Source organism: Acipenser ruthenus, chromosome 47 (genome assembly GCF_902713425.1).
Source record: "Acipenser ruthenus chromosome 47, fAciRut3.2 maternal haplotype, whole genome shotgun sequence".
Taxonomy (NCBI): Eukaryota; Metazoa; Chordata; class Actinopteri; order Acipenseriformes; family Acipenseridae; genus Acipenser; species Acipenser ruthenus.
The window spans coordinates 8,377,740-8,390,912 of NC_081235.1; the positions used below are offsets into that span (position 1 = coordinate 8,377,740).

The 13,173-nt window shown below is 41.5% G+C and overlaps 1 protein-coding gene across 5 annotated transcripts in view; it reads right to left on the reverse strand.

The window, feature by feature from the left end:
- LOC117401466 (nuclear factor 1 C-type) overlaps positions 1–13,173 on the reverse strand; it is a 95,774-nt gene that overhangs the window by 63,780 nt on the left and 18,821 nt on the right. For all 5 annotated transcript variants that reach the window (XM_059013981.1, XM_059013982.1, XM_059013979.1 and 2 more), the window contains exon 2: positions 8,072–8,603. In XM_059013981.1, the coding sequence (XP_058869964.1) occupies positions 8,072–8,603 (532 nt within the window). The remainder of the gene's footprint in view (positions 1–8,071; positions 8,604–13,173) is intronic.

Here is a 13,173-nt window from a genome sequence, read left to right on the forward strand (position 1 = left end):
TGCAAACACAGTTTCACTGGAGCACAAATAAAATCACCAAGCATTTTAATTAGCTTTTTAAAAAGATTACCTAGCGATGTAAGACAAGAGAGCAGTTTTGTGTGGTTTCTGTTTAGCACGTTTGATTTTGCTACTGTAGTATATTCACGTTTAGATTTGCACAGATCTCACCGGCACGTTGGTGCTCTCCTGTTCTCAGCCCCCATAGGTGGGGGGTTGTTTTTGGTCCAGTGTGACGTGAACCAGGGTTTGTCTGCAGCGGAGGTTGGATGCACAGCCAGAAACAGCTGCCGACGTTGAGAGAAAGGCTCCTGCTGTGTTTCCTGTCTCCCTCCGTGTGTGTGTGTGTGTAACTGTTTTAGAAATATGTATTTTAAAGGCAATGGGGTTTTAGAGGAGAGCTGGAGACTGGGAATTTTTAAAGTATTGGTTTTATTCTTGTTTTTAATAAGCCACGTCTCCACCATTGTCTCGAGCAGCACGGCACTTTGTTTTGAATTATAATTAACATGCATTGTTTTTACTGAACAGTGCAAACCCCCATGCCGTGACTGTGGATTCTAGGCTTGACCTGTTTGTTAAATATAGTTAACCACCTGTAATTAATAAAACAATGTTCTTTGCCCTGCATGTTGTTGTGGTCTTAGTTTATTTCACTCTGGTATTCTGCCTGACGGATCGAAAAGAACGAGTGCCCCTCCCGGGTGCTACAAAGGCATGACAGGAAAAAATATATTATTGGGATAACACACGACTGGATCAGTAACCTGGAGAAATCGACGCAGTGATCCCCACAATGATTGTGGACTGCAGAGTTTCAAAAGCCATGGTTATTCCAGGACACGCTGCCAAAGATGCTGTACTTACAAAGAAAAAGGAGTTTTCCTGCACTAAGAATCGTTATCTCAAATAATTATAACCAGCACCATTCTTTATTCGGAGCGAGATAAGAAATGATTTCTCGTTAAAAGTACTGGAGAAAATTATTCTGACCTTTTACAAGAATAACAGTCTTGAAATGAGATTAAGAAGAACAGTGTAAGTTCAAATTGAGGTGATCAATGCCTAAACAGTTATACATGCCAGAAGACAAAAAATAAAACATGTCAGTAATCTGCCTTGTTTTTTTTATTCTTGTGTAATTTATTTAATGGGTTTTGCAATTTTATTTTATTTTTTGCCTACGATGCAAAACATGCAGTAAGTACTGCCAACTCTGTAAACTAGGCATAAACACTTGCCTATTTTACAAACTAGTCACAAAATAAATCATATACTGCATTGTAAAATATAATCCATAGCTATTAAACACTAAACAGTGCTAAATTTAGAAACACTGAAAGAAACTTAATACATTAAATTACAAACGTTTCAACAAGAAGACTTTTTTAAAGACGCTAAAAAAAAAGAGCACTGGTCAAAACGTTTTAGTATTTCAGATTGTAAAACAGAATACATTAGTTTGACAAAACATTTTAGGCATGCTATCAAGGTAGGTATACATCTATATAATAGGTATCTAATTTAACCACATTTGAATATTACTAATTGGTTACTGGGCTTAATCATTATCTGTTAAATCGAAAAATTGAATAAACCTAATTAGAAACGTAAACAGGGGTGAGTAATACTGTCCTGGGATCCATCCTGGAGATGTGAGTGAAGGGGGTGACTGTAGGAAGCTGCCCACCTCTCTCCCTATCTCCAGGGGCTGCTCATTGTCAGCAGCCCCCCTCCACCAACGCTACTGCTGCCCAAGTAATCTGTGCTAGAAAGGAGTCTCCCCTGTAGCTCTGGGTAGTTGTCAGTGGAGTGTTTGTAACTGTGACCGAAATGAAACAGTAATCCTGTCTGTTTATCCCACGGGGGTTGCCTTTGAAATAATAGACTCAACAGGCTGAAAAGAAGCCACGGTCCGGGTCTCCCTCACTCCACACAATCACGCTCTTGTTCCGAGGGGCCGTGCTAAACGGATGTGGAGACTTTACAGTGCTGCAGGAGCAAGGGCTGCGTGCGGTGTCTGGGAGAAGCTTGCAGCGTCGTCTCCGGCACTGCACAGCGGTCTTACTGATAGAGAACAGCTGCAGTACAGTACAGACACTCAAGAGAATATTACAGCAATCCCAGGAAAGGGTACGTCAGTGATGTCGGACTGATGGCAAGCCCTAGGTTTTCCTGGGTGATGGGTATATCCTTTGACAAAGATCATCAAAATGTCTTGGGCTTGACTTGTATCAATGAACTAATGTTTTATGGAATGGCCAATTAGCTAGCCAACCTACTCATAGGGTCGTCCTATAGAAAACTATGTACAATTTGTTTTATATAATTATTATTATTATTATTATTATTATTATTATTATTATTATTATTATTATTATTATTATTAATGATTGAAAGATTCTTTCATCTATGCCAGCCACCTAAAACTAAACGGGATCATCAGTGCCACTGCTGTAGACACGTTTTGTTGCTGAAAACAACTTTTTTTTTCCCCTGCGGTTTTGTCCGTAAGAAATGTTATTTTCAAACTGTGCTGGACTTCTGCAAACAAGCTCATTAGTGGTACCTCCAACCAGGTTATGATTTTTACAAGAAAAATCAGATATCAAACTTTTTTGCAACACTAAAATCACTGAGGATCCTGCACACTATGCCAAACCGTTTTGGTCAATTTCTTTGTATTTGAAAAACTAAAACACAGGTTCGGGAAGCTGGCTAAGACTTCTCACTGCTGGTTACAACACTAAAACCATTCAATCCTGAGGGTCTGGGTTCACATCCAAACGAGTGTCGGTTTAGGAGCAGTACTGATAATTGGGTACCGTTTAACACACAATTGGCAGAGACAAACTGAAGGCAGGAAGAGGCATTAATGGTGCAGAAGTACTAAATAAAAAATACACGCTATCCTAAAGCGGCTTGTTTAGTTATTTGGTACTACAGCAGAGGCTAAAGGGATAGCCCTGCTGTTAATGAAACTGAATCTGAGGCCTGTAAGTGTGAGCCCCTGGAACCCTAGAATGAAATGAGCTCCTCACACTGCTGAGGGATATGGGAATTGACAGCAGAGTTACAAGATATCTTTCTCTCTCCTTCTAGTTTCTGCAGATCCATGCCTCCCCCCGCCCCTCCCTTCCTTCCTCCCCCACTCCCCTACAAAATCTTCTAGCACAGACCATTTAGTCAGCAGAATCCCTCTGTTCTGCCTGGCTGGTCACATTGCATCGATCTGTGAGATTGATTACAGTAACACTGCAATGTCTTTGACTTTCACCCGCGACCTTACTGTCTCACTCTCTGCGGAAAACTCAGAGCCGGGCTTTACCACCGCTACTGGGACAGGGGGAGGGTGTAGCAAATCAGGTATCATTCTCATTGGCATTACTTTTAAGTAATCAGTGGAGGGTGAAGGCTGATATTCCTTATAATCTGTTTTTAGGACCACTGGAAAGGTTGATATCTCTTTCCTTTAGAATATGTGTTTAACCTCCAGGCAGGCAGCCCCCCCCTCCCCTCCTGGTACCGCCTGCATCAGTAGGAGGTTATGAATGTTGTCTGCAAGCTCTGCTGTAGCTCAGGGAAGCAAAACAAAAATGTTGTGCAAGAGCAACTTGGTTTAGGTTGAAACAGCCTTGTTATCTTAACTCCTGTACAAGGCTTTTACATTTGGCGCGGTTTTCCATGAAATGTACCCACTGTCGTGTAATGTGTAGTTCCCAGTGAAAATAGATGCACTACTTGTTGCACTGCATTTAGGAACCTGGCAGTCGGTTTAGTTTGCTTCCGGTAAATAATTGAGCACACCGCAGACGATTTCTTTAAAATGTCTTCAACGAAAAAAATCAACGAAAAAGGGAATTCCAATTTCTTTTTTTTAATTAAAACAAAAGAAACGTCAGCCAAGCTGATTAAAACGACAATATATAATGAACAAGTAAATATTTCCAACAGTGTGTACAGCAGCATAAAAAGAGGGCTGAGAAATAAGGACTCGGGCTAAGAGGACTGCTGAGTGTTTGTGTGGATATACCCATCTCCGCAGCATGGTAATGGCTATAGCAGTGGAGACTGTGTAATACTGAGCACAGGAAGCCTTACAGGGAGCAGGCAAGCTCCCCTTTTAAGTGACCAATTTAGCAGACGCAGTAAAACAAGTCCAGCTGGATTATTTATTCAGATCTCAGGGCGAGTCACAATCAGTCCAAGCAGGAGGGAGGCGTGGCCGCTAGGTTTAGTTTTCTTGTTTCAATTGAAGGAGTTAATGTTTATCGAACACAAATGAAAGAAGAATACATTAAAATGTTACTAATAACACAGACAGGTTCATTTAAAGGCAATTTAAATATGTGATCTATAAAACTTAACTTTGAAGTTTCAGTTGAATTTGGGTGGTTACTGTATATTCTGTGCTGTAAAGTTTTATTACAATGTTGTGGTCTGTTTTAAAGTGTTGGGGGAGGGGTTGGTTTAAAAATAAATTCATTAAAAGGATGCCATGACATTAACCATGGTGCAGATTCCCAATGTGTCCTGTAAGCTATCCCTCTGGAGAATATCCACATTAAAAAGGGTTTCCTGTAGTTCAGTAATTGGACTTTTCACAAATAACAAAAAAGGCCGAAATCAGAAAGAACTACAAACAGTGCCTGAAAAAAAACAAAACACCATGTACTGTAGCATCCAGAAAAAAAAAAGAGATTCCAGTTAGGGGTGGTAGGCTCTGTTTCATTTCCTAAACATTTCAACTTTAACATACTGGGGGTGTTTGCAATCTGAAAAGCCATCACATTAAGCACCTCCATGACATTGTATATATCAGTGCAACTTCTATCTGCAAGCATTTCATTGTATATATGGAGCACTAGCACCAAGGCTAACACCTATATTTGCCCTGCATATGTTTGACAACGGTTCAGGTCAAAACAACCCCTTGAACACTTTTATTTGCATTTCGGTAAGAATAGGATTCTGTGCCTTTAAGAGTCTTGCTCTCCCCCCCCCCCCCCCGCCCCCCCCACCCTCCCCTCCCTCTCTCCCTGTGATCAGTGAAAGTGAAAAGCCCAGAGCTATTTATCGGCAGAGCCCAGTATTTACAGCCAAGGGTTTGTTGGTTATTAGGGAGGTCATGTGACTTGGAGACGGTCTCGTCGACCCAGACGTCTAGGGGTCAAGGTCGAGAGGCAGTGGGAGGGGGAGGGGCACAAGTGCCACAACACAGCCGCTCTCTCTCTCTCTCTCTCTCTCTCTCTCTCTCTCTCTCTCTCTCTCTCTCTCTCTCTCTCTCTCTCTCTCTCTCTCTCTCTCTCATCCGTACCAAGATGATAGAACTAGCTGAAAAGTTTTACCTTAACAGCAAACTTAGAACCCAAAGCATTTGGGTCAATTCCAGCTTTAAGGGCTGTGGAAATACTATATCCACATTTGCTTTTGTTTTCTGTACAGTTTTGACATATTTCAGAAATACCATTTGCTGGCCCTTTTTTGTTTTAGCTACAGCTGAGCTTGAACATTTATAACCTCCCGATGCTGCAAGTCTGATTAGCCTCAGTGTAAGAGGAGCCTGCAATTAAGAAGTCAGTGAGTGAGTGTGTGTGTAGCTGAACTATTGAATAACCCTGCAAACCATAACCTAGCAATCATATTTAAGGATTAACATGATTTTGGGACAGCAGCCACGTCATTAATAGAAGCCCTTGTAATTTCACTTCAGTGACATTAGCATGAGTGTGCCAATAATTCAAGCCTACCCCCACTGACTCCAATTACATTCAGGCCTCCCTCATTTCAATGTGGTGATAATATGCAGAGTAATTCACTGAGAATGCTCTCTCGAAACGAACCGACAGGTACGTTTTGGAGATTTTATAACATATATTTTAGGATGAAAAATGTAGCCATGGTCAGCACTTGAAATAGCAGGTGGCAGATGGCTTTTAGTACTGCCTTTCAAGATCAGAGATATGAGTTACCCAGATCCATTGTGACAACATAGGGCATTTCTTTGAATAGTGCTGAGTCACAGTTCACGGTTTACAACCGCATGCATTGAGCTGCACCCACCTGCAGCACTCCCAAGCTGTTTAATTGAAAACAGAAGTTTTGAAATACTTTGTAACAGTGGAGAAATCCTGGCACCACGTGTTGGAGGAGGGGGGCTTTCAGAATAGTCTGCCTCTGTTCAGCCGGAACAGAAGCTTTACATGACAGCTACCTGTTCAAAGTCACTTTAATCTGCTCTCCAATTTACTGCATCACTAGGATTCAGCTAGGTGAGCGTTCTCAATGCGAAAGGACCGCACACAAAAACACAGTACTGTTAGCATTCACTAAGGGTCTCGTTGAAAATATTCTGTCCCTGGGTGATTAGATTAAATGTCCTTGTTTTAGTGACGCCAGTACCTTGCTTCAAAACAAAAATACATGTTTGCTGGGACCCGTTCTTTGAAAACTAATACAAATTTAAAGGAGGAGACCCAGTTCTAAGACTGTAGAGATAGAAGCCTGCCAAAGATCACACTGTGACTCAGAGGCCAGTGCTGAGATTAGAAACCAGCATGTTCTGGCTCCCGGTCCTCTCCTCAAACCGCTCGTCTACACCCTGTTATATTGCATTATTATAATTTCCAACACATCTCTCATCAGTTTGGCGTTGGAAAACTCGTGCTCGTGCTCATTGAAAATGAATTACACAACATGGAAGCATGGCTAAAAAGAATTCTTTCCTATTCAGCTTAAGCATCGGTCTGTGGTCTTAATGCTCTGATACTTCAAATATAGCCTTGCTTAAAGACTATGTATGAACAACACAAAGAATTGCTTTGAAGTACCTACAGCAGCTATCATTAAGATGCCCGCTGGTTCACAGTAGGAACAATTCTTCAATTCAAATTCTTAAGAGGGTCACTGTAATTATCACCAAAATAGATTTCACATGGTTTCACCGGTGTTAGGTGACACATTGTAGGGCTCATTAAAAACTTGAACCAAGAGATACGCAGACGTTTAGGCCAGTCTATTCAAACTTACTAACACAGGTGAGTCAAGATCCACTTTAAATCGCGTTTGACCCTGCTTCACTTGTATGGCTGAATTATTGGACATTAAATTCGGTGGTCGTAATAGTGCGTTTTTGATCACAACACATTTTAAACGTGTTAACGTTAAGATGTGCCTGATATTTTTTATCGTATTGTACATCAGGGATGGATGGAAATAGGCCCCCCATTGCATAGCAGTTTGATCCATTCCTGGTTTTACTATGAGCTTAATAAGACACACATGTTACATGTACACTGTGGCAAATCAAGACCGTATTAAAACCTGGAATGGATGAAACTGCTGTAATAGGAGTCTTATTTCCGTCCCTGTATATGTATCATATTAATGCCTTTACTATAGCCAGCCTCACAGTCCAAGTGAACAGTCCTATTCCTTAGAGGAAAGTGAATCAGCATGTCTCTCTGCGGAAACAAAACTCCCAGAATTGAGTCTAACCTGGATCTGCAAGGCTGCATCCAATTCTACTCATGCCTGGCTTTGGAAATCCTACCTCTGTACAGTGAGCTGCCGCTGGCTTGGAAAACCAACCCCCTTCCATACAACATCCCCACTGGCTATTTATAGAGCCCAGACAGTCATCCAACTAGATCCAACAAGCTTTGAAGGGTCGGGGTAAGCCAGGAGTTATGGAACTGGCAGACATGGCCAGGGCTTATGACAGGACTTTTACAAAGAGTGCATATTCTGAAGCGTTAGCCAGAGAAAAACCCACTAATATCCTGCTGTGTTATGTGACTGCATGACCACTTTCGTCCTCCATATTGCTATGCATCCCAGATTCCACATCACTAAGGCAGTATAAGGTCAGCATTAACACGATTCACCCTGCAGCATCAACCTCTTTAGGTGAAAGACTTTTCCGATCACACTGGACTGAATATTCAGTCTCCTACAGGTCCACCTCCTTCCCTTGTAAAACATCCAGTCTGTCTCCAGAGAGCCAGCAGGAGAAATAGTCAATTGATATGATCTCTCCACCTGGAAGTACAAAAAAAAAAGAAAGCCTTACCTCTTTCCCGTACAAAGTAAGCCAGGTATAAGTCCAGCTCCTTGACAGATACGCTGATGTGGTGGGGCTGCACACAGAGAATGGGGTTGGTGCACAGACCAGCTTTGATAAGCCTCTCCCCGTCCGTGCTCTCCAGTGGGATCCCCTTGAACAGGATGACCATGACCAGGTCCAGCCTCCACACCTTGTCAGCCTGGCGCAGGCAGTCGATGCGCCGCATCTTGCCTTTCTGGTCGGGGTTGGAGAGGACGCAGCAGGGAGTCTTTTTCCCCGTGATGGAGAGCACAAAGTCCTCACGGCACTCAGGCCGGATGTCCTTGCGGAGTTTGGCCAGCAGCCGAGACGCCCACTTCTGCTTGACCTCCGGCTTCTCGTTGAGGAGCTCGTCCTTGACCGCTCGCTCCTCGTCCTTGGTCATCCGCTTCTCGTGCTTCTTGAAGTACTTGCGTTTGCGGGCCTGCAGGTTGAACCAGGTGTAGGCGAAGGCACGGACGTGCGGGAGAAGAGCCTCGATGAAGGGATGAAACTCATCCTGGGGGGAAAAAGAAAACAAGCAGAAGTCAGTGGACTATAAAGTCTGCAGCACTGACCAATGTTTGAATTGGGGAAAAACACACAGGAAGTGATTAGGTACCAGGAAGTAGCAGCAACGTTTCCTCCACACCGTTGTTTTTTAAATATTGTTCCATAATCCAAATTGAACCACATAACCAAAACATTTTTCAACAGTACACAAAGTGGACCAGCGATAATAATACTGCTAATAAGAGGTAAGATAATGGATGTTATAATTGATCCTTTAAAATATTTATAGTGACCATCCGACGACAAACATTTCCGGTAACTGAAACATTCCAGGTCACTGTAATTGTGCATTATCGGTTCAAAATCCATTTTGTAACTGGTAATGTTGTTGTAAAGGCAAAGTTTTCTTTGCTATTATAATGGCATACTTGCTATATTTTCCTGTAGGGGGATATTACAAGCAAAATAACTTGTGATTCTGTTTTGATCACAATAACCATTTGATTCCACTAACCAGCGGCTACACTGTAATTACAGAACTCTGGCCAGTCACCCCCAAGACAATCTGATGTGAATTGCCAAGGAATATAAAAAAAAACCCTGTAATTTAAACAAGTAAATGTAAAAGAAGCTGGTGGTCCAACATCAATTCACATGAAGGCATTTTCCTTTTCTCTTCGGCCTAAGTAAATACAAACCTTGTCCATGATAACTCTGGCTAGTGTGTATATTTTAGCATGCTGATTTCTCCTCTGCCGCAGGACACAGGCAGCAAGTCGAAGCAGGACTCTACACCCCTTGTTTTTACAGGGCGTAATTTAAGATTCTTTTTAAGGCCGGGGAAAACGCAATATTTAATCTGAGCTGAAAGACCTCCCTCATAGCTCCCCTTAAATGGTTTACATAAACTACAATGGGGATTGCGTCAGAAAAACCGCAAACTCAAACTCTTCTGCCTGCACCGCAGTTGGAATTTATTTTATTATTGCATACTGCATTCGAAAGGGATGCCAAGATCTCCTAAGGCAAAAGTAAACACTAATTAGGCCCGCAGTTAGGAGACCCTGAATCAATGTTTCAAGACTTTATATCAGAACTGGAAAAAAAAAAGGTTTTGTTCAGTTATTTTCATTGCAGTGTGAGAGCACTTCTGTATTATGATTCTTAAGAAGAGCCACTACAATCTTTTATTTATTTAAAGGCCTGCTTTTCAGCCGGCCGATGAGCCTTCATCTGTGGGAATTGTTAATGAAGCAAGGGGCTGGAGTTTTGATGTGGTTCCCCTCTGGAATCTCAACCTGTCGCCAGGCAAGAAGACAACAAGCTGTCTGGCCCGTAGAGCGCGGCTGAGCTTTTTATAGTAATGATTAATTAGCCCGCAAGAACACTTTGAAACAAGTTGAAAAAACAGCAGTCAGGGAATCAGCCAGGGTTATTCTGCAATACAATACCGGCTAAACGGCACTCAAGACTAGAACAGTTAGACAAAACTTCAATTAAACTGTAGTGACAAAAACAGAATCCGCCAGGTACTCAAACTCCCAGCTGCCTTTTAAAGGAGAGAAAGACAACAGGCTTTACAAATCGGTCTTGTAAGCACGAGCAGCATCATCGTTGGTCTTCTAAGCAGGAGCAACATTATCACTGGACCCTGCAAATTGCTTGCAAGTTTGCCCATAGTTGAAAATACTGGCCAGTGTCTGATTGATTTTGTATCACAATCTTTTTTTTTTTTTTGGCACAAACATTGCACAAACTTGTGGTGGGCTTTCAATGGATTGCATTTTTTTTGCCATGTACTGTGAACTGCTAAGCACTGCACTTCTTCCATTGAAACCAAGGTAAGGTTACCAGCAGCAACCGGTGGTATTTTGTGCCGAAGTGAATGGCTGTGATTCCCTCCGCAGCTCTATTTATATAGTTAGTGAAGAGCCATCACGGGGACAGGAGCTTGTTTTTTATTTCCTGTCTCTTGCTGAAACCTCGGCTTCCCCTCCCTAGTGATATTTTCATACTCGAAGGTTGTGATTGGCAGTCATGACTTTCAAAGTGGGCGTCCAAATGTGTCTGGCAGGATTCAAATCAACACTAGGCATGATCAATCACATCAAGTCATGCAACCGCAGCAACGATCAATCGCAACTATGTAAGAAACAGAAAACCTGTTCAAGCCAATAGCAATATGCAAAACCATCACCGACACATTGATACAGTGCATTCTGTGCTGTGCATCACCACAGGGTTACCCTGTCCAGAATGCTATACTATACTAGCATAATGCATCACAACAAACCTACAGAAAAGAAATGATAAAATGCAGACTTAAAATCGATCAGATGGCAGCAAACGTGTATTATTATCTGGTACTACATCGGGTTAAAGAAATGTCTCAGTTTCCATGCCTTGAGGAAATCTGCTAAACCTGCACCCCCTGAGTCGTTTTGCAGTGTCTTTGGGATCAAAGCATGGTACTACAGTAGCTGTAAGCATGTCAGCCAACACAGGAGAAGAATCGGATCTAATGACAGGAAAGAAGCCTTTGAAGGAGTTTCTAAGGGTTAAACGGTTAGAAACTGCAGGAAGGCATATTTCACACAACCTCCCTGTGCTCGCACTGTTCCTGACACATGCTAATGCGGGGTTATCAGTGTAATTAGGACTCTGACAGGCTGAAGTGGTGTAAACAAAAACATTTCCTGACTTAAATACAATCTAGGGACAATGCATGCAATTAGCCCTACAGCAGATTTAGTTCTGTAATTACAAGCAATTGCCTGCGAGGGAATCTGAATGGCTCTTCCAGCTAAAGAAGGCTCGATTACCCTTATAAAAGCTGACCATAGTAAAAGCATAGCAAAGTGTAAGCATGGTAAAGCACAGGTAAGCATTGTAAAGAATAGCAAAGTATGGTACAGCGACAAAAAGAAAAAAAAAAGGATTCTATATTAAATGCACAGTATGACCATGGGAAAAGCATACATTGGAAAACTTAATTATATAAGCCAGACTAACATGTTTTCCAATTTTTTTGAAAAGTTAAAATAACCAACTAAAGTAAGTGATATATTCAGTCTCTTAAACCCGTCTCCTATTTCTTTGTTCTTGTTTTGTTCAACTTTTTCTCCTTTAAAGAATGTGGAGAATATACCTCATCATTTTCCACCAGAGGGTATTTTAGAAAAAGTCTTATGGAAACTTGACAAGTATGCATTTCCTTCCTGCTCTTAATTCAAAATGATTTCTAAGTTAATGTGTACAGTACTGATGACGCTCTCTCTCTGACGGTACAAATTCATCTGCTATCAAGTTATGGAAAAGTTAAATGGAGTCTGGAAAATACAGTCTGGGCATTTTAAATTTAAAATACACTGACATTAAAACAGACAAAGAAGTAACAATACTGTAATCAGGACAGAGATCTGAGCTAAGAGAAAATACATAACTAGCAATTTAAAAATACTGGCAGTGTATCTCTTATAGGAAAATATTAACAATTGATACTTGTGAACTAGCCTGGAGTCATTCACAAACTAATATTAATTCATACTTTCCTATAAGAGATACACTACCAGTGATTCTCAAATGCAGAGCTAATTATACGCTACCTTTAGTACTTTTAAACATTACCATTTGTATTCATTTATTGTGCCTAAAATATATATATAACGCTGCTATAGATATAGTAGAAACATGCTATAGTAGCATTTCAAGTCCAAATAGATGTCATATATATATATATATATATATATATATATATATATATATATATATAGTAAATAAATCACTGCTGTTTTATGTCATATAAAATGTCACAAGAATGATTTAAAAAATACAGCTGTATTAATACAATAAACTATATGAATGCGTATAATGCTAACAGTGAAAGGAAAGCTTGAAGACGTTGTTATAACCTCCTACTGCTGGCAGGACTCACTGACTGTCGTTGTAAGAGGGAGAGAGGAAGCTTGGGTCTCTGTTGTGCAGCTCAAACTGGACTGTCAACAAGGTCTGCATGCTGCCGTGAGCAAGCATTCAATAATGCTACTGTAATTTGCATAGGAAATAAACAAACGAGTCTCATGCAGGCTTTATGAAAAACAAAACAAATGAATTGCCTTGAAAGCCGTTAACGGCATCCGACGATGCAGAGATCAAAGAGAGGATGTCATAGCAGGTCATCTGGAAACTGCCAGTGAGTGAGCTTCAAATGTGAGTCAGACGTTCTCAAAAGTATCCCACCAAGCTGATAGATACCACCTTCTGAGGATCATAGGCTTGTAGTAACAAAACCACGCTGTTTGGGTCTGAGTCAGCGTGTGCTGCAATGAACACACGATGACTCAGCAGGAGGAGGGCTCAAAGTCCCCGAGTCACACACACGGCCTTGAGCTTGCAACGCCACACGGCTGAAAGATGTTACACAGCTGGGGGTTCCCCAAACTCTCCCAAATGACCCTGACAAAGCAATGCTCCCCAGACCAGGGGAGCAATTCATTTACACCAACGCTCCTGCTGGACGCTTGTGATTCCTTCAAATGCAACTCTACCGTCAGCTTGTGCCTGTCTAACGGTATGTA